The sequence below is a fragment of the Crinia signifera genome, chromosome 5 (genome assembly GCF_055691185.1).
Source record: "Crinia signifera chromosome 5, ASM5569118v1, whole genome shotgun sequence".
Lineage (NCBI taxonomy): Eukaryota > Metazoa > Chordata > Amphibia > Anura > Myobatrachidae > Crinia > Crinia signifera.
The window spans coordinates 226,524,044-226,550,967 of NC_139221.1; the positions used below are offsets into that span (position 1 = coordinate 226,524,044).

The 26,924-nt window shown below is 44.2% G+C and overlaps 2 protein-coding genes across 2 annotated transcripts in view; both read left to right on the plus strand.

The window, feature by feature from the left end:
- The window catches only part of TMEM108 (transmembrane protein 108), a 205,226-nt gene extending 189,254 nt beyond the window's left edge, over positions 1–15,972 (plus strand). Inside the window, exons 5-6 of the mRNA XM_083188589.1 lie at positions 9,913–10,067; positions 15,475–15,972. Coding sequence (XP_083044715.1) covers positions 9,913–10,067; positions 15,475–15,597 — 278 coding nt within the window. The 3' untranslated portion in view covers positions 15,598–15,972. The remainder of the gene's footprint in view (positions 1–9,912; positions 10,068–15,474) is intronic.
- Positions 15,973–22,999: 7,027 nt separating this feature from the next.
- The window catches only part of BFSP2 (beaded filament structural protein 2), a 47,623-nt gene continuing 43,698 nt past the window's right edge, over positions 23,000–26,924 (plus strand). Inside the window, exon 1 of the mRNA XM_083188590.1 lies at positions 23,000–23,537. Within this exon, the coding sequence (XP_083044716.1) occupies positions 23,079–23,537 (459 nt within the window). The 5' untranslated portion in view covers positions 23,000–23,078. The remainder of the gene's footprint in view (positions 23,538–26,924) is intronic.

The following is a 26,924-nucleotide window of genomic DNA, read 5'->3' on the forward strand; positions in this document are numbered from 1 at the left end:
CACAACAAGTGGCGTCAGCAAACCACAGTTAAAAATTTAATTACTGAGTCTGCGATATCTAACGGCAGCCAGTGGTGTCAGCAACAACAACAACTTAATTATTTTTTTTTATATTTTTATATATTTTTAATTTTTTTTTTATTTTTTTTTATATACTCTGAGAGGTAGGTACAAGGTAGTGGCACTGGCAACAACAGAGGTGACTGCCTGGTAGGTGTTTACAACCATATAACAGGTAGCCAGGCAGCACAAAAACCCTCTCTGGCAGCACAATAAAAATTATTAAACCCCCCTCTGTCTGTAGTATTCTGTAGCAGGCTAGCAGCAGCAGTGACACAATTAGAGATGAGCAGGCTATAGCAATATAGAAAGAAAACCCCCTCTGCGGCAGTACAATAAACCCCCCTCTGTCTGTAGTATTCTGTAGCAGCAGCAGTGACACAAATTACAGATGAGCAGGCTACAGCAATATAGAAAAAAAAATCACTCTCCAGCAGCACAATAAAAATGATTAAACCCCCTCTGTACTTGCAGCTCTTTAGCAGCAAGCAGCACAGTGACACACACAACGCTCCAGCAAACCCCCCTCACGGAGCAATAAATAAAACCCCCCTCTCTGGCAGCACTGCTGCCTGCTCTGCGTCGCCCCACAGAATGAAGATGGCGGCGGCGGGTCCCGGCTTTTATGTAATCCGGATCTCGCGAGAATCCGACGTCACCAATGTGACGTCGGGCCTCGATTTCGGCTCCGGGCCTGCGCGGGAGTCCGCGGACGTCCTGGATCCGGATTCGGATTCAGGACGTCCGTGCGGATCCGGATCTCGGAGATCCGGACCCGCTCATCACTAGTAAATAGATTTAAAATATGTGATGAATGATATAGCTACACAGTCACAAGTGTCTCCCTATTATTATACAATAACATATAATGCACCACAATATTTTAGAGTGGAATACCTTCCTCTTTCATTAGGCGGAATCATATTATTGCAGATTGCTGATTACCCAAATTTGGATTTCCCAAATTATCAGAACCGGGGAGTCGGGATTTTTAGCATGTTATGGACGGTGTAATGGTTAGCATTACTCCCTCACAGTGCTGAGGTCATTGGTTTATCCCCACCATGGCCCTAACTGTGTGGAGTTTATATATTCTTCCCGTACTTGCGTGGGTTTCCTCCGGTTACTCTGGTTTTCTCCCACAATCTAAAAATATATTGGTAGGCTAATTGACTCCCAACAAAGTTAACCCTACAATGTCTGTGTGTGCGTGTACATGTGATAGGGAATATAGATTGTAAGTTCCACTGGGGCAGGGACTGATGTGAATGTTCAAATATTTTCTGTTAAGCGCTGCAGAATATGTGTGCGCTATATAATAAATGGTAAATAAATAAAATGTTTTGTTTTACCGATCCCCAAGGAATCACTGATCATCTGAGTCTGCCAATTAGATAGTCAGTCATTGGTTCGCCTATATGGGTCACATTATTTATTTATTATTTATTACTAGTTATTTATATAGCACACACATATTCCGCAGCGCTTTACAGAGAATAGTTGAACACTCACATCAGTCCCTGCCCCAGTGGAGCTTACAATCTATATATTTCCTACCACATGTACACGCACACACACACATACCTTCTAGGGTTCATTTTGTTGGGAGCCTATTAAACTACCAGTATTATTTTGGATAACACTTATTTTAAACACCAGATTTAAAGGTCTGTACACACGGCGTAATTTTTGCAAGTAGACAATTTTGACTAAGCTATTTTGACTAGATGCACTGGCGATTTTTTGACTGTGTTCACATAAAAGTCTGTGATTGTCTTGCCTGCAAGGTCTATTTTGCTAGACGATTCTGATTTGGCAGGGCCATGCATCAGTATCGGCTGCAGGTGTAACACTGTGCAATTTTGGCAAACATTCTAGGCAATTTTGACCGTATCCGGTTGACGGAGCGACGGTGTCTAGATCGACCATGTTATGGTCAACCACGCTTAGTTGAACGCATCTAGTTAGACGCCTAAAGATATTCGACAGCATCTAGATCGACAGTAACCACAAGTGCTAGAAGACAGGAACATTATCCACAAACACAAGGTTGATATGAATTTTTCAAGTTTTTTTTGCCTTAGACCGACTTGGTTTATACTTTACCTTCCAAGTGGGCATGGAGTTAGATTATAATAGTGTGCCTGAAGCCATGCAAGGGGACACTACACTTATTTGGTGTCCACGTTGACCTATGTAGACGTAGCCACCCAAAAAACGTAAAAAACTCATGTCGACCTTGTGACTGTTGATCACGCTCCCGTCGTCTATCTTTAGGCGTCTAACTAGATGGGTCCGACTAAGCGCGGTTGACCATAACATGGTCAATCTAGACACCGTCGATCTGCTATACCAGGGCTGGGCAACACCGGCCCTCCAGATGTTGATGAACAACACATCCCAGGATGCTTTGCATTCGTTTTGCTATGTGGCCATGCTGAAACTGATGCAAGGCATGCTGGGATGTGTAGTTCATCAACATCTGGAGGGCCGATGTTACCCAGCCGTGCGCTATACCATAACCATTTTGACTGCCAGAATCGCACCATGTGTACACCATTTTAGTATTAAAATGTATATGAGGGTGTGTAGTATTGAACTATTGTTCCCAATTAAAAAGTACTATTTTTATTTTCCTATTTACTAATCTATGTAATAATAATAATATAGTATAATAATTTTATTAAACTCCAACTATTGCCAAAGTGGTTATTATGATATTTTGTTTGTCTTCTGAACTGTAATGCTAAGCGTTGTTCTACGCTAACTGGTCTGATAGTATCTCCTTATGCCACAAACATGATGAAGTTGTGGTGATCTATCTAATCTGTCACCAAGGTAGCATGAAACATTTAAAATTCAAGAGAGTATCATCATAGATGTTGGGAGGGGGGTATGTAACTATAGCAACATGATTGGAATAATAGGGAAAGTAAATAATAGAAAACTATGAGTCAGATGTATAGCAGCACATTCATTTCATAAGTTGTGCTGATGTCACAAAACAGACAACGTGCAGCCTGGGAACACGTCAGCAAAACCCACAGAGAGAAAGCTTGCCCTGTAGCTGGCACTACTGATTGGTACTAGTGAAAAGTAATGCTTCAATAGCACTAATGATAAATACGGCTCTCTGCATACTGTGCTGCGTCTGGAAATAGATTTTGCTTGATCAAAGCTCTGACATCAGTATATCATTTATTTAAAAAAGAAATGTAAACTAGAGTTTCAAACTAGCGTTTCAAACGGATATACAGTGCATCCAATTTTTTTATGTTAAAGCCTTATTCCAAAATGGAATAAATTCATTTCTAGACACAATACCCCATAATGACGATGTGAAAAAGTTTTGTCGGGGATTTTTGTAAATTTATTAAATTATTAAAAATAAAAAACTAAGAAATCACATGTACAGTACATAAGTGTTCACAGCCTTTGCTCAGTACTTTGTTGATGCACCTATGGCAGCATTTACAGTTTCAAGTCTTATTGAATAAGATGCCACAAGCTTGGCACACCTATCTTTAGGCAGTTTCACCCATTCCTCTTTGCAGTAGCTCTCAAGCTCCATCTGGTTGGATGGGAAGAGTCGGTGCACAGCCATTTTCAGATCTCTCCAAAGATGATCAATCAAGTCTGAGCCACTCAATGACATTAACAGAGTTGTCCTGAAGCCACTCCTTTGCAATTTTGGTTGTGTGCTTAGGGTCGTTGTCCTGCTGAAAGATGAACCATCACCCCAGTCTGAGGTCAAGAGCGCTCTGGTGCAGTTTTTCATCCAGGATGTCTCTCTACATTGCTGCATTCATCTTTCCCTCTATCCTGTAGTCTCCCAGTTCCTGAAAAACATCCTTACAGTATGATTCTGCCTCCATCATTCTTCATCATAGAGATGGTATTGGCCTGTTGATGCCTCCTTGCATTCACACTAAAGAGTTCAGAATTTTGTTTCTCATAGTCTGAGAGTCCTTCAGGTGCATTTTGGTAAACTCCAGGCCGGCTGCCATGTGCTTTTTACTAAGCAGTGGCTTCCATCTGGACACTACCACACAGGCCTTATTGGTGGATTGCTGCAGAGATGGTTGTCCTTCTGGAAGGTTCTCCTCTCTCCACAGAGGAATGCTGTAGCTCTTGCAGTTACCATTAAATTCTTGGTCACCTCCCTGACTAGGGCCTTTCTACTACTATCGCTCAGTTTAGACAACCGGCCAGCTCTAGGAAGAGTCCTAGTGGTTCCAACCTTCTTCCGTTTATGTATGATGGTGGCCACTGTGCTCATTGCAGGGGCAAACACAGGATTTTCAGAAGGGGTTTCCAGAGGGGCGGAGCAAAGCACGGAAATGGACACTTAGGTGACCCAGTATATGCCGGGTCAGTTAAAGTATTATAGATAGACCAAATACATACATATATATATATATATTTTTTTTTTTTTACATACAGGGGCGTCAACAGCAGTGTAGACCCCTGGGCATAGCAATGTATTGGGGCCACTACCGATCCTTAAGCGGTTAGGGTGGGGGGTGCTATGAGCGGAAGCTTTGATGTCCTGCGGGTGGTAGGGGGTATTATATCAGCCGCTCAGCATGTAGGCCCTGGATCAGTAATTTCCACTAATTACCCCTAATTACCCCTTTAGAAGTGGGCATTGGGATGAATGAAGGGGCCCTGATACATAACTTCTAGGGTGGTAGAGGATGTTTATTATGCAGAGGAGGGGTGTATAGTGGAGTTGGCTTATTATTCATAATTTTCTGGTGGGAGGACAGCTTGCTTGACTGCAGATTTCTCCAGTCTCCGGAAATAGATTTCTTAGATTTTAATGGAATTAAAAACTACAGAATCCCACCTACCAAATGGTATTGGGGACTAGGGGATCACAGTTCAGGAGGCAGAGCAATCTGCCAATGAGAATGTAAAAGTACATACCAGGTGTGTGGAGCTGGAGCAGTAACCAGCTGCTTGAAGGCTGATATCTCTGGTTCTGGGAACAGTAGAGACAAGCTACTAGTTTCTAGGGGGAGAGTCCCAGCTTTTGGAATATACCCTCAGGAAAACTCTAAGTCAGACAGAACCTGAAATATCTGACTGGGAAGAGCAATTAACAGGCTTGGATGGGAACCACTGCTTTGAAGTCAGATATCTCCGGTTCCCAAGGGCCGATTTTTAAAATTCTTTTACCCATGGAAAGAGGGGACCCTCAGCTTTCAGCCTCGGGCCCTTAGACTCCTGGGGGGCGTTCTGGGTACTCAGAACCCCCCTGCGTGCGCTACTGCATTGGGACCTTCAAAGCAGCAAATATTTTTTGTACCCTTCCCCAGATTTGTGCCTTGAGACAATCCTGTCTCAGAGGGCTACAGACAATTCCTTTGACTTCATGCTTTGTTTGTGCTCTGACATGTTCTGTTAAGTGTGGGACCTTTTTTAGACAGGTGTGTGCCTTTCCAAATCATGTCCAATTGACTGAATTTACCACACGTGGGTTCCAGTTAAGCTGTAGGAACATCTCAAGGATGATCAGTGGAAACAGGATGCACCTGAGCTCAATTTTGAGGTTCATGGCAAAGGCTGTGAATACTTACTGTATGTACATGTGATTTCTTCGTTGTTGTTTTTTTAATACATTTTCAAAAATCTAAAAAAAAAAATTCACGTTGTCATTATGGGGTATTGTGTGTAGAATTTTGAGGGTAAAAAAAATATTTATTCCGTTTTGGAATACTTAATAAAAAAGTGAAGTACTGTAAATACTTTCCGTATGCACTATATGATTGCAGACCATGTATGTACATGAGTATTTTTCTTATTATTGGCAAATTATCAAACATCATGAAAAAACAATTATTTCCCCTGTATGTATTAAAAACTGTAAGGGAACATGTCTGAATGTGATAATCTCCAATGATTCTCTAATTCCGTAGCCGAGTGGTTCTTAAAGGTTTTTTTTTAACACAGCACCCTAGAGTATCAGTATTTGTTTCACGGCACCACTAGACCAAAATGTTACTACTGAGGAAATCATTATTAAACATTATTAAATCAAATTAATAGTGCTTATATGTCATCCTGATGGTTAGTAATGAGCTGCTGAGCAGGCATGTGCCTCAGTTTGTTTTGCCTACCAAATTACTATAAAAATTTTGATTTGGTCCTGGACCACAAGCACATGGCACATGGTACGCGAACTGGGTGGGCAGCTGACATGAAGTGATGTCAGTTGCCCACCCCCAGCAGCTACTCAAGCAATAACTGAACCACAATGATTAGCAAACAAAATGGCTGCCACGCCTATACATACAAAAGAAATGAGTGAGATACAGTATATTCATTAATTTACTCAGCTATTATGCTTTCATTAAGGATTAGAACATTATCAATCCAAAAGCCATCCAATTTACATAAATTAGTATTTCCCAATGAAGGAATGAATTGTTGGATTAAAGGCTTGGAATTGTCTCTCAATAGCCTCTGAGTACATCTTTATATGAGATGATAAAGTGCCCTGGTGGTGTCCTGTCTTGGCAATATCAGTGAGTGTACTATACATGGCAGGTCGGACAGACAGGAGCCTCTATCAAAACTGCCAGCGTTTTTGTTATTTTTATAGAGAATAACATACAGTGTGACATTTACTAAAGGTCAATTTTGATATATTTTTTATGCTTTTAAAATCGATAAAAGTAATTGTTCTTCCATGGCCAAAAAAAACATTTATTAATTTAAAAGTAAATGTAAAAAATCACCTTTTTGTTTCAGCCTCTGAAAGCCAACAATGTTTTTAAATTATTTCCCTCTATTGAAATCATTGAAAATCATTGATTAGTAAATTTCTCCCACAGTGTTTTCTACATGTATGTATGATACAAAAGAGCCAATGTTTTACACACAGACACAAATATTAGTGCACAGGAATGGTATGAGGGTAAAAACATGTGTAGTGGTTTCAGGGAGTGGAGAGGAGTGGAGCTGTGCTAGTCGCATGGGCCACCCCCGAGACAGGGCCTTATGTATGTGGATTAGGTTGACAGTGTCTAAGTCGACAGTCAATAGGTCGACAATAGATCGAGATGCATTCGACATGATGAAAAGGTCAACACGGAAACGGTTGACACAGGAAAATGTCATCATTTTTTCATCAGTTTTTTGGTGGGTGCCCATGTCGATAGATGTCTACATGGACAACATATGAGTGTACCGCGTCCCGTCACATGGCTCTCTGCACTCGGCAAACTATTATATTCTCCCTCTATGCCCACTGGGATTTTAAAGTAACAATAATTCGGTTTTAACGGAAAAAAAATCATGATAAAATCATATCGACCTAATTCCATGCCAACCATTTACCTGTCAACCTTTTGCTTGTGTCACTCTTTTGTGCATGTCGACCCTTTTCATTTGTCGACCTATTTTGCGTTGAACAATAGCAGTTGACCTATTTACTGTCAACCTAATGACCACATAACTCTATGCAAGCAATGCAACTATAACACCTCAAATCTATATAATAAGTTGAAGAGTATGTGTGGGTCCTGTCGCATTGCTGAGACGGATTCAGTATTAAATCCCGGCGGTCGGGATCCCGGTGTTCAGAATCCCGACGCCGGAATCCCGACAGCCGAAATGCCGACAAGGGGGGGACGTGGATTGCCCCCCCTTGCGGGCTCGCTGCGCTCGCCACGCAGCGGCCCAGTGCCTCGCTATGCTCGGCACACTAATTTATTCTCCCTCCAGGGGTGTCGTGGACACCCCAGGAGGGAGAAAGTGTCGGCATTTCGGCGGTCGGGATTCCGGCGTCGGGATTCTGAACGCCGGGATCCCGACCGCCGGGATCTTAACTGCATCCCGCTGAGACACCGTGGCACTCAGAGCCACCAAATTCAGCAACAAGGGCAACAAGGTACCTCTGGACCTGGTGGTGTGCACCTCAAAGCCATTTTAAAAACACCAAGGTTCAATTTGCCTTCATTGATGATCTGGAAAAATGATCGACGATCTGGGAATAGATGACAACGGAACAATACCACACTTTGGGTGAGATTTAATAGGATGAGAGATTCAGAAAGTGAGAGATTTGGTGAGAAATCTCCAGTTTTTTTTAAAGCAGCAATCATTTACACTGCAAGAACCAGTTTGATTTTGAAGTGTAAATGATTGCCGCTTTAAAAAAAAACTGGAGATTTCTCACCAAATCTCTCACTTTCTGAATCTCTCATCCTATTAAATCTCACCCCTGATTTCATTGCTGTCATTGAGTATGCAAACACATTCTAACATTATGGTGGAGGATTTAAACTATTAGGAATAATTGGGTATATACATATACCATGTATCACACACATGTATCACATAGCGCACCTGACACACTTGCACATTGGACAGATACACACAACACAACACACACACACACACACACATACATAACACATGCAGTACAACACTCACCCACGTACACTACAACCAGGGCCGCTGCAAGCCCCGTCAGTGCCCCAGGTGACCAGCTCGCACGCCCCCCCCAGCCCTCAACCGCAACGACCCCCTCACCCGCTCCGGTCGGGGGGGGGGGCAGTAGGCACCACCACGGATTACCGCGCTCCAAGGGGGGGTAGCGGATTGCTGCTGTCCAGCACGGGGAGGGGGGGGGGGACGACGACGACACAGCGTGCACCGGTCGCTGACTAGCTGGGTGGGGGCTGCTGCCACTCGCGATCATAATCCACGGGTAGGCTCCAGTCGGGAGAGGGGGGGGCTTACAGTGTATTCACCTGCTCCCTGCTTGGTTGAATTGGCTGGATTTCCCGTACTTGGCAGCTGCTGCAGTTTTCTTCCGACTTCCTGGTCTCCTCGGTGGCTCAGTACCGCCCTCCAGTGGTCGGCGCCCTAGGCAAATGCCTAAAGCTGCCTAGTGGTGGCGCCGGCCCTGACTACAACACACACACTTAAACATTGGACAGATACACACAGCACACTACACACACATATATACGTAGCACACCTCACACATTTATACATTGGACAAATACACATAACACAACACATACACACAAGGGCGTAACTACCATAGGTGCAGGGGGTGCAGCTGCTATGGGGCCCAGAGCTGAAAGGGGCCCACTTTGCCTGTAAAAGCATCATATGCTAAATAATTTTTTCAGCATTAGGTGATAAATAGGGGCCCTTAAAAACTTTTGCTATGGGGCCCACATGTATCTAGTTACGCCACTGCGACACACACACACATAACACAGTACAACACATACCCACATACACTACTACTACACACAAAACAGTACAACATACACACAAACATACAGAACACACAGAAAATAAATGCATCATACTGTAGGTGCTAAATCTCAGGAGTGGATGTGGAATTCATCAACAGAAACAAGCTATCACGTCACACCACACCGGATTTTATTGCTGTCATTGAGTATCAATACAAACACATTCTAACATTATGGTGGAGGCTTTAACAAATTACAATCTCGGGCCTTTGGCACAGCATAAGACGTAATTTGACAGCAATTTTCCCGGGAAATGCCGGGTGGGTCAGCTAGTAAAACAATATTCCACACACATGTCACAGGCTAGGTTTGAAAAATAACAGGTAGGAGCTGATTGGCTGGCTGTTTATCACTCTCCACTTTATCACTTTTTGAAGCTTGATACATCTGGCCCACAGTCTCCCATATCCAAATGCTTGTGATCATTTTGGTTTTCTCTCACCTTGGCTGCCATTAAGTGTCTTCTCAGCGTATATATATTCATCTTATTACCCTTCTTGGCACCAGTCAGATCACCTTCCTAAGATTATATGTACTAACCTATCATTTATTTTTTGTATTTCTCTCTTAGCTGTCTTATTGACTGTGTGCTGCATGAGGCGGAAGAAGAAGGCCTCTAACCCTGATAATAACTTAAGTTACTGGAATAATGCAATTACCATGGACTACTTCAACAAACACGCCGTAGAGCTACCGCGGGAGATCCAGTCTCTGGAAACATCAGAGGTAAATAGGGCACAGCTCTTCAGCCTACATTTGCTTATATATAGCCTTACAGAAAAGTGTTCATGGTTCCAACCCCAGTTATTTATCTATTGCCCTCAGCTCTAGGAGCTAAAAAATCTACACTGACGCTGAGTGACAGCTCATTGATGGCATCTTTTATTATTTTACACTGTTATGTGTGCTGTGTGTGTTACTCATTGTTATTGTTTAGTGTAAGCAGCTGCGGAAGTCCCGCACCAGGGGTTACCCAGTAGCAGGAGAGCTGCAGATACAGCATTGGAGGCATGTGGAGGTGGAGCAAGTGACTGCTCAGATGCTAGTATGAATATTGGGCAGGACTAGAAGCTTCTCTGACAGGCATCCACATTGTTTCAGTCAGAGCCTGACTGCAACTATACTTTATGGAATTTGAAATTGGTGGATACAGGGTGTGCAACACTGGTCCTGTGTTCACTGCACATCCTACACCCATTGTTCATATGCCAGTGGTTACATTCCTACATGACATTATCATCTGTCAAATAAATAAATATATAAACAAAAATAAAATAACATAAGTCTAAAGGTGCCCATACACGGTACAGTTGCTGGGTGCGATAAGATGCGTGCTCCCGTAACACATCGCACAGCTCAAAAAGTATGTGCTGCACATACTTTGTGTGCTAGATCGCATCTCATCGCATTGCATTGCAAAACCTACAGTATGTGATGCGACGAGATATTCTATACAATAATTGTACCGTGTATGGGCACCTTTACAAATGTACAATTGAAGAAAAGTAACTTCTGTCCCAGGGCAAAAATATAACATTTGAGGGCATAGAGTAAAAACTGAAAAGTTAGTCCAAATGAACCCAAGGCACGTAAGCATGTAATGGAGGTAAAATTATATCCACCCACATAAAAGTGGCTTATTTATGTATGAAAACGAAACTCCAGAGAGTTATTTTTAAACATGATATCATACCTCCCAAAAGGGGCGTGGTCTCAAGAAGAGGGGGCGTGGCCTCACGGGGTGACGCGAACTCCCGCATGCGCACAGCGTCTATTCTCGGCAAGCTGGGGGGGCTCCCAACTGTCCCCCCCACCGCGGGACAATGGCGGCCCCGGGCGGGACGCAGGAACGTCCCCGAATATCAGAACGTTCACGCGGAAAGCGTGACAGTTGGGAGGTATGATTATATTTGTATTGAGTGTTCAGCAGAAGAAAAAATGGGGTACAGAAAATAAATAAGGACACCAGGGAAGTTATAGGGAAAAGGATGAAGATACTGTAGGAAAGGTTACACACTGAGTACATATCAACCAGCAGATACTAAAAGTAGACAAAAATAATGGGAATAGCATAGGAAGGATAGTAAGTGATACAAGGAGATGAAGCACTAGACACTAGTGGCAGGTCAGATCAGTGACTAGAATGAGGAGAGTTAAGGAGAATAAGGTCAGTTATCCTCGGAGCCAGGAGTGACCTGTCTGAGAGTCCAGGTATTTACTCCATCTGACCTATGGCATAAGAGGAGATCATGTGGAGGAGGAGCAGATACAGGGCCAGATGCACTAAGCTTCAAAAGTGATAAAATGGAGAGTGATAAACAGCCAGCCAATCAGCTCCTACCTGCCATGTCACAGACTGTATTTGAACAATGTCAGCCAGGAGCTGATTGGATGGTTGTTTATCACTCTCCATTTTATCACTTTTGAAGCTTAGTGCATCTGGTCCACAATCTGTTGACATGAATTTGAAATGTTACTGCACCTTGCTCTCTATTACATGCAGATGTGGCATAATGGCAGACAGTACTCCTTAACTGAGCAATAGTAGCTTTTTAAATATAACCCATAATGTATCTATCACATGCAATAATCTCCCCCAGAGAATATTGATATAGAGCTATTAACGGATCCAGAGGGAGAAAAGGTTATTTGAAATGTGGGATGTCTATTATAAATCCTGATTTCTCCTACTACTCTATAGGGAAAGTGAAATTAACCTCATTAGCTAACAGCGTCTTCTGATTGCTATAGCTACAATTTCCCATTGGCCAAGCTCTAGTGACAGTGAGCGTTATCATTTGTAAGATTTCAGTCAGGAAGTGAAGTGTTTCCTGACAGCGTTAAGATAGCGTTGGAAGACTTCTCAATGGTCTAACGTTCTTTCAGAAGCCTCTTGCTGGAAGTGCAGGAATCCATTGTAAAGTAGCTCAGATAATAAAAATTGGAAAATGTATTGTTATTTATAGGTAAAAAATAATTATTATATAGGTTTATTTTCATAGCCATCAATACTGTTATTGCCTATCACATTGACCATAAATCATTTCATTTGTGACTTGATCACCAACCCATTCCCTGTGCACCACTGCCCTAAGGAGCTAAGAAATACACTACGCCGTAGTTCTTTATCACCTTTTAGATATTCCCTGGCTTACTCCAGCATCAGCCAAAACCATACTGTCTTTACATTTAATTTAAGTACAGCCCATAAACAATCAGTTTAATCAAAGGTTTGCATAAACTTTGGACTTAAATTAAAATATCTGTTAAAGCAGATTTAATATTGTTATGTAACCTACAGCTGAATGTTTAATGGAATGTATGTGGTACATGATCCGTTGGATTAGCATTTGCCTCACCACAGGAGTTTGATAAATGATCCACTTACGATACAGAACAAGCAACGGTGGAAAGATATTAAAATATAGCAAGACAAATTCATACACGGATATTTACTGACAGTTTCTCGTGCCTATGGTTAACTTAACTACAGTTACAAATAAGGACTTTAAATGATGTGCTTAGTATTCTTATGGGATACAACTAAAATAGATAGCACATTTAACATAATCTTAAAATAAAAATTGTCTACCAAAAGAGATAAATTGCTGATAGTTTTGAAGCACTCATTCATTTTTTTTTACCCCAGCTATTGTTTTTTATTTAAAACTCAAAATTATATAGGAATATTATATTGTTACATTGTTGTTTATTAACTAGACATAACAATTGAATAAGGAACATTTACGAAAATTACGAATATTCCAGGCTATAGTGTCACTGTTAAATCTGTTCATCTGCAAACAAAAAAACAGAGACCCTGTGAAATACATCTATGACAGATGTTTCTTAGTAGTGTATTATATATATTCAGAAATACAGTTTCTATTTACAGTATGAAGCACTTGCAAGGAGATGGTGCAAACTGAAATCATTCACCGTAAAGGTGTCCAAACACAGGCCCTCATTCTGGTTGGTGCGGCCAGAGCCGCACACGGGGTGGGAGCTGCCCCCTGACCATTCGATGGTCGTCGACCATCGAAGGCAGGTCCGCACGCCCCGGCAGCTCCCGCAAGCTGAGACCACACGGACAATCGTCCGTGTGGTAGCTTGTATGGGGGCTGAAAGCTGACATCCGGCGACGTCAGCTTTCCGCCCCCATGAGTTGCGTCATGCCCTCATTACCATGCATACGCCCCGCGTTTGCATGGGAACGCCCATGAAACGCGGGGCGTACACATAGGGAAATGAGGGCATGAAGCCTCTCACGCCCCTATACGCCCCCTTTGCGGCGGACGAAATCCGTCTGCGGCGAAGGGGGCTGCACATGCGCAGATTGACCTCTGCGCATGTGCAGAGTAAAAACATCGGCGGTACGGCCGCACGCGGGCCGTACCGATCCGATTAGAATAAGGGCCACAGTGCGATAGCCACCGTGCGTTTTAAACTAGATTGCTGAGCACAGTGAGGCACTGTGCCTGAAGCATGGCGAGCGCAATGAGCCATGCGAGGGGACGCAGTACACGTATACGTGTCCATGCCGACTTATGTCGACAAAGACACCCCAAAAAATAATGTTGACTTTGACAATTTTACCATGTCGGTATAATGACTGCCAATGGTGGTCGGTATTTTCATTATCTGTTTTGACTGTCGGGAAATCACACTGAACATGTGACATCAGTCAAATAACATACAAGAAGAAATACAATGCACATCTCATGAAGTTGAAAGAGTGAATCAATCATCTACAATAAAGACAAGAAGTAATGCAGATAGGGGTTCCTAATAACCCGGTTCCAGGCATGTCTAATGGTGTGTACACACAGCAGGATATGCCGTGAGATGCGAGTCCCGATACGATCAGATATCGGGACTCGCATCGTACGGCATGCATGGAGGGGCACAATTTAGACTATATAGTGCAGATCTGCACTGTATAGTCTTGGCTGCCCTCTCTATTTCACTGCCGATTTGCGCTCACACGGGAGCGTACATCGGCAGCGCATCGGGCTCACAAGCCCTAAAAAAGCATGCGATCTGCATGCGATATGGCTTCCAATGTTCACTATATCGGCAAGATCGGAAACCATATCTTACCGTGTGTCAGCTGTGCAGGGGGTAGAATGCTCCCCTTCATGGCAATCAATTCTGCTGAACATAATTATTTTTGTTATAAGAAGAGTGCACTACTACGTAGGCTCCAGTTTTCCATTTCTCAAGGGAGGCATCATGCCCTATCTCAACATGGCCACCAAAATCACTACTTAACATGTGCAGGAACCAATTAGTCTTTGTGAGACTGTGGAGAGCGATATAGTGGGAGACAGAAGTCTACTTTTCAGCTCCTATGACAGACCTGGTTAAAAATTGCTATAAAACAGTGTGGGCCATTGAGACAGCCCTAATACTGAAGTCGAATTGCCAATGCGGGATGTGTGGCCACGGTTCTTAAAGGGAAAAAACTATGGAAAATACTAGGTGATGCTGGAAAGCGGTGCTGAAAATTGGGATATTTGTACCCACCCCCCTCTCAGCACTCCTGGTAGGGTGAGACACATTATAAGTAGCCTGAACGTGTAGAATCCAATAAATGTACTTACGTTCCTAACAGTAAATGCTTTCTAGGACCAAACATTTTAATTCCGTATCACTGCATATCAAAGCAATAAGGAATGGTTTTTCTAGGATGTTTATGAAAAATCTCCTGCTGAGACATTAGCTCCAATAAGTGGCAGTTACGTGCTTTTACGACCTTAGTAAATAGGGGTCATTCTGCAGTCCCTATTGAAAATGACATAAATGCCATCTGCAGCACTGATTTTACAGGAGATATCTGTGATATACCATGCGCTGGACTATTGCCATACTTAAATTCATGTGGAAACAGCAACTTTGTTTTAAGAATCAGGGTAAAGTAATCGGGATACGGTCATTAGGTCACCCCAATTTAGGTCAACATGCATTGGCTCAACCACTGAAGGTCGACAGGCTTAAGGTCGACACCTGAAATAGGTCGGCATGTATCTTTACATACCATAATAGTGGCAGATCATGGCAGGATAAGTATATAAGTATTATTATTTCTAACAATTTGGATTGTGTGTTTGCCTGACATCTTTATTTCTCCTAGGACCATCTCTCAGAACCTCGCTCCCCTGCCAATGGTGACTACCGAAACAGTGGAATGGTCCTTGTCAATCCATTTTGTCAGGAAACACTTTTTTCAGGACGTGAACAAGTTTCTCAAATCTGAAAATCACTGAAGCAGTAGACACCCTTTATGCTACTTTATTTCTAGTCCACAACATAAACAGTCTAGAATAAGGACAACTTACACCCAGACAATAAAGAAGGTATAAGTTCTACTTATTGACTCGCTGTAGAAACTAAATAATAAGCAGTTTGACGTTTAGTTGGGTTTAGCTGACCTTACAGCCATTCCTCCAATAAGCAGATCTAAGTAAATACATGCACCTATATAAATATGCTTTGTGTACCCTCTTTTCCTCCCATGATTACAATGTTTTCAGCTTGTTTTCCTAAGATTTGTCATCTTTTTACAATTGTGGTAAGACTTTACAGAATAATCTGTGGCTTTATAAATAAAGTTATTGATATGTAAAATGTTTGATTATTTTTATTATTATCTAAATAAACATAAAACAAATTATTTTAAGCATGTTTGTTTAGGAACAGCAGGGCAGATATATTAAGCCAGCCAATCAGCTGTGTTTGAAAAATGACAGGTAGGAGTTGATTGGCTGGTGTGTTTTCCCCTTCCACTTTATCACAACTTCATCACTTAACCAGGCTTAATACATCTGCCCCAGAGTGTCTAATGAACTCATTGGTTCACAAACTCAAGGCACCCCAACAGTCCAGGATTAACCCCTTGAGTGGTGGGTTATGCTGGGGCAGGACAAACCTACCAGGGCAGGTTTGTCCTGCCCCAGCAAAACCCACCACAGAACATACTGCCACACCCCCCCCCCCGTCACTCCCCCCTCCAGTCGCTTCTCCCCGCCTCCTCTTCTATGCTCCGGCTTCACAGCAGAGTGAATCAGGTGGCATATTCGGGATGTTCAGGGCGGCTTGGGAGGACTCAGGCGCCCAAACTCCCGACCCCCCCCCCCCCCCCGAGCCAGGCCGAACATCCCCAAGCCTGTTGCCTGCTCACTGCAACTAATGTCGGCAGAGGCAGCGGAGCTCCGGCGTACGATCGCCAGAACAGAGGGGTGAGGGGGAACGACAGGAGGGGAGCGAACACTGGGAGGTGCACAGGAGAGGTGATGTGCCAGCTGCAGACACCACTGGCGTACACCTTCATATTGGTGGAATGCCAGGAAATTTTCCGGGACAGCCTGCTGTGGCAGTGCAGCTTAGCCCGGAAAATTTCCAGGTATACCGCTGAAGTGATTAAGGTATATCAATACTAGGGAATATATGGTAACAACAAGCTCAACGAGGTACTTCCCAACTGTCCCGATTTTAGTGGGAGAGTCCGGCTACTTGAGTACATCCTTCTGTCCCACCCACAGGCTGCAGTCAGGAGGACTAAGCAGCTGTGATGATGAAGGTGGTGAATGGATACCATACACAAAGCTTGCAACATCCATTCAATGCAGAGTGGGGGCTGTGGGCAGCTGCTGAGAGGCTGGGCTCCATTATGGGGATGTTTCATGCGGGCAGACCTCCAAAACAGTATCATTAAGGGGGTGAGGCTGAGGTCATGCTCTCGTTTTGGGGGTGGTAGTTCTGACCTCTAAATGTTGGGAAGTATGTGAAAGCATGAACTGTTAAGGATGCTTGGAGGGCCATGTTTGGTCCAATCAGATTTTAAGAATCTAAACAGCAGATCACACTTGCAGGTGAGACATTTACTGTATTTTCATATATAATAGACTACTATTAGTAGTCAAGTGTGATGTGAAGTCTCTGTCATACAGATATGGAAAGTTTGTGATGTCAAAGGCACATCTATATGAAACCAAATTCATAAATCCACCTTGTTAGCTGAGCAGCCGTTTTCTTTCACATTTGATCCAGAAGTAATCACTAATGTGTTGTAGGCAGAAATGGGGCTCATGTGCTAATAAGAAGTAGTTCTATCCTTACATGTACAGAGATATTTTGGAAGCTAAACACCTGCAGCTACTGTACATCACAATGTTTTCTGGGTAATAATTGATATTCTGCAGCTGGCCGTGCCCAGAACACACAGATGCCGGGACAGCATGAGAAATGAGTAAACAACCAGCAAGCAGGCACAAGACACCCACAGGCTTATCGATAAGAAAATTAGCAGGAACTAATACAATGATTGTTGATTGGTCATTTTATTTATACAAGATTATTCAAGCAAAATGTACAAGTGAAAATTATCCCACCTACCCTGGGAACCCCCTAATTCTGCTACAATTAACCCCTAATGTTATTCATTCATGTCACCTACTACACCATACCCACAACCTCACCAATGTGCACAAGGATAACACATGTAGGGCAAACCTGCACATTTTCACAGTAGCTGGTTCCCGCAGCCTCATGTGTGCTTGTATCTGTAATTATCTGTCATTTATATATATATATTTATATATATATATATCAGATAACAAAATCTCTAAAATTGGGCTAACATTTTTCTTGTAGAATATTTCTAGACAGTTGGTCACTATTAACACAAACTTCCCTACTAGTAGGTACTTACAATAACAATTTCAAATACAACGGCGCTGTGTGTGTTGTAAAAAATCATTACTTGTAATCCTTATAGTATTTGTACGTAAAACAGTGAGGCGCCAGCCGCTACTATATACGCTGCATGCCTGCTAGTACACGTGGTACCCAACCAGCCGTAGCAGAAACCACCCGCCCGGCTAAACAAACAGGCTGCCGGTTCCATTACGTGGAACACAGCCGGCCTGAGTGTGGGAGCACGAACTCCCTGAATGGGCAGAACAGCAATATAACGCCCTATTTCTGCACTAATAATATAACGGCATGATTGGTCATAGTGTATATTCACTACACGGCTGACATAAATATCATCTGTCAAGCCGTTAGTATACACTGTTCTATGCTCTAGCAGTAATTATCAAAAGGTCTGATAAATAAAAGCCCTATTAATGACTATAAAATGGTCTGAGAGACAATGACCATTTTGGGGCCAAATTAACTAAACAGCTAACAGAAATATTACCTGTTTCAGCTGCTGGTTCCATTATGTGTAACACAGCCGGCCTGAGAGTGGGAGCACGAACTCCCTGAATGGGCAGAACAGCAATATAACGCCCTTTTTCTGCACTAATAATATCACGGCATTATTGGTCATAGTGTATATTAACTACTGGGTACTTGTTTCCTAGCACGGCGCCCATCGCATGGCATCGTGTACCTTATTTAGTGGTGTGCAATGCTTGTACAATTATATCGCATAGCATTGCATGCCAGCAAATGGGATGCGATTTTTAATTGTACAAGCACCCATGCCATGAGATGTGATGGGTGCTTACAATGAGATGTAACCCCCAGTATCCATGCCATCCAGAAGCGTGTCGAGCGCAGCGGTACGCGTCCTCCGACCTTTTCATACCCCCATTATCCATGTCGGCGCGGAGTTGACTTTAGATAGTGTGGCGAGCGCAGCGAGCCACCGAGCCCTAAGAGTGGCGAGCGCAGCGAGCCCCAGGGAGGGACGCAGAATACGAGCCCAAAGCGTGGCGAGCGGCCTTCGGAATACATGTAAATTATCTGTGTCCCCTCGCGGGGCTCGCTGCGCTCACCACGCTTCGAGCTCGTATTCCGGCTGCGCTCGCCACGCTTTGGGCTCGCCACGCTTCGGGCTTGGTGGCTCGCTGCTCTCGCCACACTATCTAAAATCAACTCCACGCCGACGTGGATAGTGGGGGTATGAAAAGGTCAAAGGACGCGTACCGCCAGCGCTTGCCACGCTTCGGGATGGCGCGGATACTGGGGCTTACATCTCATTGTAAGCACCCATCACATCTCATGGCATGGGTGCTTGTACACTTAACAATCGAATTGCATCGCATCGCATGCATCGCCTGTCGCAATATTCCAGGGCATACCTCCCAACATGACCCTCTCCAGGAGGGACACAATGCTCTGTTTCTGGACTTTCCTCTTCATTTATGATTGCCATCACCTGTGTTATTCTTATTACTTAACCTGTTCAAAACAGGTGATGGCAATCATACACCCAGAGGGAAGTCCAGAAACAGAGCATTGTGTCCCTCCTGGAGAGGGTCATGTTGGGAGGTATACAGGGGGATGCGATGCGATGAGATTTTTAGGAGCCCATACGATGGAAATCATGGGCGTCGTTCTAGGAAACAAGTACCCACGGCTGACATAAATATCATTTGCACACAAGAAGAAAAAAGATGACTCTAGTCTTTAATGATATACATTAAAAGTGGGAACCTACACTCACCGTCACAATTCCTGTCACTAATGTCACCGTTCATGGGAGAGAGAAGAAAGGGGGTTGCCAAAACAATATTTTTATAATTTTTATGTGCACAATTATATATTAAAAGTGAAAGGGTACAATAAATGGTACCAAAGATTAGTACCAAATTTTGTAGTTTTGAAGTTTATTAAAGTGCCAAGTGTAAGAAAAATATAAATGGAATATGTGTATGTATACACACGTGAAAAAATGATGATTAAAATTCGGCGAAATATCGTGGATAGTAATCAGGTGACTGTCACGGAAGGGTTACCACAGCATATAGTTCTGCGGTATTTCATAAGCACAATTGCAAATAGTTGTATGGTGCTATCTAAGGAGCTAATGAAAATTCCTTGGATAGGCAGAGACAGACATAAGAATAGGGAAAATAGCTGATCTCATTGGATCTCAGATCATTCCTACTTTCCGGCTGTGTGTCCTTAAGACAGTGAACAGACCGAATGAGGGGGTGATTATAACTGAGACCAAATTTTGAGATCAGTAGAAGAAAGATAAATAGGGATTTGCTGTTGAAGTCCAGGTCCAGTATCAGCCCTGTTGGTATAACCAGCGCAGGGGATCAATCTGGTACTGAACGCAATGAGAGTCCCTTAGGTATAGAAAAGTTCAATCCCTAAGTAGGGAGTTATACTGGATGGTATGTGTTTTTCTATTAATATATTCAAATAAACACTTTTTAGTCTGCCTCTTATTCCCCACAATTTATATCATGTAGATAATTGATATCTTACTAGCTATCTCAGATCAAAATAGGATTTTACAACCCTTTGCAAAGTTTTGAAATCTTCAGTTTTCGCATGATATTTACAGGTCTGCAGCCCTATACAAATGCAGGGTTCAGAAATCATTACAGCATAATATGACAAAAAATAGCTGCCCAAATATTTCTACTTAGCGTTTGTAAGCTTCATGATTTCTGCTTCCAGCACCAAACATGCCCCCTCCGTGACGGTCGTGCCTGTCCCTGGACGCGCGTTTCGCCTGTGAGCTTGTTCACCAGTGTATCATCTGTCAAGCCGTTAGTATACACTGTTCTATGCTCTACCAGTAATTATCAAATGGTCTGATAAGTAACAGGTATAAACATACTGATACAGAAGGGTCTAACTAAAGTTATATTTTGACCCACATATATACCTACTGTAGGCTGATGCTGATATAAGATTTGCTTGAAATCAACACAGATAAAAAAAATGGCAATATATGATAATAAAGCCAACAGAAATAAAAAAGGAAACATAAGAACACATTAGCTTATATCATACCAATGTCTGTAAAGGAGACATAGGTATGACTGCCTAAAAGGTGAGTAAAACTATTCAATCACCTTTTTCAGAACTGTATCAGAATTTAAGAAGAACTACTCCCATTAGGGATAAATCAGAGCACGGATTATCATTTATTATAAGGAGCTGCCACAAAATGAAATACCTACCAGCTCCAACAATAATAAATATTTTTTTTTTTTATAAATACAGAACGTATATGGAAATAACTGGTTCAGGCAATTGCAAAGTCTATTTGTCACATAAGGGGACCAGACAGGCCAACGTATCAATAAATAGATATTGTTCAATGTGGAGTTTTTGAACTCTGGTGGCCTTGCCTGCTTCCAACAAGAGTTACATTGTTAATACACCAAGCCTGTTAAATAAACTGATACATTGTAAAGTAGAAATATACAAAGCATTTGGCTCAACATTGTATCTAAGACATATAACTAAAATAACACACAAATAAAACAACACACACAGCCATAATAATTTAATACTTATTTTATTAATTTTTGTATTACTTTGGAATGATTTCACGTAAACAATCTTTCTTTTTAATAAATATCAATAAAGGGTAATTTTTTAAATAACTCTTCTTTTCGGTACTTGTGACTTATCTGGGCGCCCGATTTTCTTCATTGCACCTAAAAATCGCGTCAAATCGCATCGCATACAATCAGATTGCATGCGATGCGATTTGCCACAATTTGCCGCGATTTTAATATGTGAAGGCACCCAGATGCCTGTTTCATATGTGAAATGGCCCCCCAGATCCCATTTTTAATTGTATACCCACCCTGATGGCTAAATGCCCCCCATTGTTAACGCCACCCCACTATCAACGCCAACCCGAAGCGTTTCGAGCGCAGCGAGCCCGCAAGGGGCGGCGGTCTGCGTCCTCCGACCCTTTCATACCCCCACTATCCACGTCGGCGTGGAGTAGATTTTATATAGTGTGGCGAGCGCGAAGCGTGGCGAGCGCAGCCAGCCCCGCGAGGGGACGCGGATACCTGTGAAGCCCGCGAGGGGACTTGTATAGCTGTGAAGGTATCCACGTCCCCTCGCGGGGCTCGCTGCGCTCGCCACACTTCGGGCTCGGTGGCTCGCTGCGCTCGCCACACTATATAAAATCAACTCCACGCCGACGTGGATAGTGGGGGTATGAAAAGTCGGAGGACTCGTACCGCCGCCCTCGCGGGCTCGCTGCGCTCGCCACGCTTCGGGTTGGCGTTGATAGTGGGGTGGCTTTAATAATGGGGGTCATTTAGCCATCAGGGTGGGTATACAATTAAAAATGGGGTCTGAGGGGCCATTTCACATATGAAACAGGCATCTGGGTGCCTGTACATATTAAAATCGCATCAAATCGCATCACATGCAATACAATAGCATACAATGCAACGCGATTTTCTCTTTAAGGGAATTTCAAGGGAAATCGCATCAAATCGTATGCTTAGGGTACTGGCATACAATTTTAACATCGGGCACCCAGATAAGTCACAAGTACCTTCTTTTCTTCTTTAAGTGCGCCAACAAAGAGACAATCCTTTTCCTTTCCTGTTTCTTCGAAATAAAACAATATGCTTCTGATTGTGGTTTTGTTGTTCAAAAAGAGGGCACATCCATATGTATAAAAAGTGTTAAAACTCTGTTTGTAGGGTACCGAAATAAAACTGACATGTACAAATTGTGCACTCAATCGCTTTCACTGTTTTTCATTTGACATTTATTTGCAACAAACAGATTATCCCTGAAATGAACTGCTGAGGCAGGGATGTCATGTAACAATGAGATAGAATTCTCCATGGCAAACAGTACAAGCCCATGCTGTTCTAGAAGTGCATATGACAAGATGTAATCCCAAAAATGCAACAACATAACAAAAACTAAATGACTGTAACATAGAGAAGGCAATCCAGAGTGTGTGAGAGCAGGGGCAGAGTGTGGTGAGATTCTCCTGCAGCGATGCCTTTACCAAGGCGTAGATCATCTATCTTGGGGCAACAGCACCCTTTATCCTCTGGAGAGTCTTCTGGGATTTCCAACCCTGGAAGGGTCAGCATTGGAAGTGCAAGTAGCCTGCCCAGGCCCCCTGGGGTTTATGTATGCAGCGTGCCAACTGGGGGTTTAAGCAGTCTTGGTACTCGAGTATCTCGACGGGCCTTGGGTATCAGCAGTGTTTTCATGCAGGGACTACGCAGCTCTGGCCCACCTGTTCCTGTAGCCCAAGGTTTGGAGAGAGGAAGAGTCCCCACTTTTGAGTCTTTGAATGGCTGCCTGGTGGAGTACATAGATAAAGTGAGAGCTTTAGAACAGGTGAACCGGGAGCTGGAAGAACACATCAGGGTATATTTGGACAAAAAAGTATCAACTGCGAGCAACTGGGGATCACTCCGGGACAACTGGGAGAATATATACCATCAGGTAAGTGTTATTATACACTATGTGGTTATTGCAATTGTGTAATATTAACACAAAGTATAGCCACAGTAGGGTACTACTTATAGAGTTATACATGGCACCTAGGGGTAAATGTCCTCGCTAATTGGGGATGCAGTAAGAATCCAGACCACCGAAATCCCGACTCTTTCTCCATCTATATAACGACATCCATAGAGGGAGAATAAATTAGTGTACCGAGCGCAGCAAGGCACCAGGCCCGCTGCGTGGCAAGCTCTGCGAGCCCACAAGGGGGGAGATCCATGCCCCCCCTTGTCGGGATTTCTGCGGTTGGAATTCGTGATTTTGAACGCCGGGATTTAGTACCAATCCCCCTAATTGATATGCTGCATATTTACAAAAAATATAGGGGCAGGTTTATTGTTATACTGATTGCAGTCATTATATGTGTTTATCCGCTTCACCAGAATAGTACATGGGGAGAAATATCAACAGTACATGACATGCTCTGGTACCACTAACGCCCATAACGCCAGATAACACCATATCTACCAAAGAGTCACCGAAGCGGTGTTACGATATGTCACCTCTCCAGTGATCTCTGCTCTGTCTACATCGCATCAGCCTAGTGCTGGTGCAATCCAGAATGGGTCAGTGTACGCATGGTGCACATGCTTGAGATCATACAAAATTGAGAAATATCATTCTGGACCCATGCACAAAGATGGTGGAAAGGGGTGGTGAGACTGATAAGTAGCATACAGCTATGTATGGTGGTGATGGTATTAACAATATAAAGGGGGATTATTCTCGTTCACTCCTTCTAGCAAATTCATTCTTAGATGGACAAAACCATGTGCACTGCAGATGGGGCTGATGTAACATGTGCAGAGAGAATTAGGTTTGGGTGGGGTTTTACTTCAAAGTGAGATCTATTTTGCAGTGTAAAAATAAAGCAGTCAGTATTTACCCTGCACAGAAACAAAATAACTCACCCAAATCTAATTCTCTCTGCACATTTTACATCTGCCCCCCTGCCGTGCACATGGTTTTGTCCATCTAAGAAGAAATTTGCCAGAAGGAGTGAACGAGAATAACCCCCAAAGTCTCCACTGTCTGCCTTATAATACATTTTGGAGAATTGGTAATAACCCCCCTTTTATTTACACCATGGTCCTTTGCACTCTATAATTTATAAATGATTCTCCAAGAAAGCACTAGTTCCAAATGTTCCTTTTAATTGTTCTGTCCACAATACATCAGTATGATTTGTTTCACTGTACAAATCCTCTGCTCATTATTAGTATGTAATATCCTTAAGTAATGCCGGTACTTGTGTAATAGCACGGCACCCGGCTACGCTATATTTTCAGCGTAGCCTAAGCTAAGCTGTCAGAGTAGGCCAACAGCTGCCTAGCGTAGTTAGCGTAGTGACTCCGCAGCAGCCCAACGGCTGCCTAGCGAAGTTAGCGTAGGGACTCCGCTGCAGCCCAGCTTTGTCCCCGGCTTCCTTAGCTCTGTCCCCGACGTCCATGGCTCTGTCCCCGTCATCCATGGCAAGCCTTGGATGCAGTTAAAATCCCAGCTGTCGGGATCCCGGCATTCAGAATCCCGACGCCGGAATCCCGACCGCCGAAATCCCGACACATTCTCCCTCCGTGGGTGTCCACGACACCCCTGGAGGGAGAATAAATTAGTGTGCCGAGCGTAGCGAGGCACTGGGCCCGCTGCGTGCCGAGCGCAGCGAGCCCGCAAGGGGGGGCGATCCACGTCCCCCCGTTTGTCGGGATTTTGGCTGTCGGGATTCCGGCGTCGGGATTCTGAACGCCGGGATCCCGACCGCCGGGATTCAGTACTGAATCCGCAAGCCTAGTGAGCGCCTCTCACACAGCGACGGTATCCGCCAGATACCCTGCGCTGGCGGACGCCGGTGGAGAGGGGATCATGCGGGCGCCGGCGGAGAGGCGCTCCAGCTGTCTGAGAAGCAGGTGCATCTCAGTAATTATTGCGGCAGGGTACGGCAACCCTGTCCGCAAGTGCAGCTTATGCACAATACAGGAGGCATTTGCCAGTGCTCCATGCTACATACTGACAAATGGCTCCTTTTGAAACCCCCACTATCCACGCCAGCCCGAAGCGTGGAGAGCGCAGCGAGCCCCGCGAGGGGACGCGTTACATGTCCTCCCGTCTTGTTCATACCCTCACTATCCACGTCACCGTGGAGTTGATTTTATAAAGTATGGCAAGTGCAGCGAGCCACCGAGCCCGAAGCATGGAGAGCGCAGCGAGGGGACGCGGAATACATGTGAAGTAATCCACGTCCGCTCGCCACGCTTCGGGCTCGGTGGCTCGCTGCGCTCGCCACACTTTATAAGTTCAACTCCACGCCGACATGGATAGTGGGGGTATTAAAGGGTTGGGAGGACGCGCAACGTGTCTGCTCACCACGCTTCGGGCTGGCGTGGATAGAGGGGGTGTTTCAGGAACACATTCACACCTGTCATGTCAGCCAGGTTTAAATGGTCAATGGTGCCCACACAATGTAATAAGCGCTGACTGACTACCCATACTGTGTAACGCTGACTGACAACACTAACTACGTAAGCTCCAGCTGGCCACAAATGGGCGGAAACATATAGTTGAAACTAACAGGGACGCCTGACTGACTATGCTAACTCAGCAGCGTAGCTAGAGAGTGCTGGCGGAGCACGTGCTCCAGGCGCCGGAATGTCACACGGCGCCGGAGCTGTGCACTCTGCCGCCGGCTCCCCCGCTGTGCCTGGCTGGAGACAGAGTCCTTGGGACGTGCCCCCCCCCCCCCCGCGCATATTGGTCGGGCAGGGCAGGATGGACATGGGCAGCAGCAGCATAGCAGCGGAGGGGACGGCAGCATCGCGGCAGCGCAGGAGTCACCGGCTGGGAGGGAGAGACGGGAACAGAAGATGGGGTGGACGGAAACAATGTCACAGGTCAGTGGCCAGACCCCCCCCCCTCCCACCTGGCGCCTGTTCATTGCCCATTCATTGCACATCTCCTTCCTCTCCCCCCAGGCAGGGCCGGCAACTGAATTCTTGGGGCCCGATATGAAGACATGTCTGGGCCCAGCCTCCCCCATTTATATATATATATATTGCAGCGGAGGCACTCCTGGGACTTGTAGTACTAATAAATGAGGACAGACAGCCTGGTCTGTGGGCAACGTTTCGGTCTTTAATATGACCTCTTTCTAAATTGAAAAAGGTCATATTAAATCAGTGGCGTAACTATAGCACCGCAGCCCCTGTGGTTGCGGGGGGGCGCTGTGCATATGGGGGCGCTGGGGGGGCTGCGGTGCTATAGTAATCCCCCCGCCCCCATCCCCCGCATGCTTACCTGTCCGCACATCCCGGCTCCCCTCCTGGCTTCAATCAA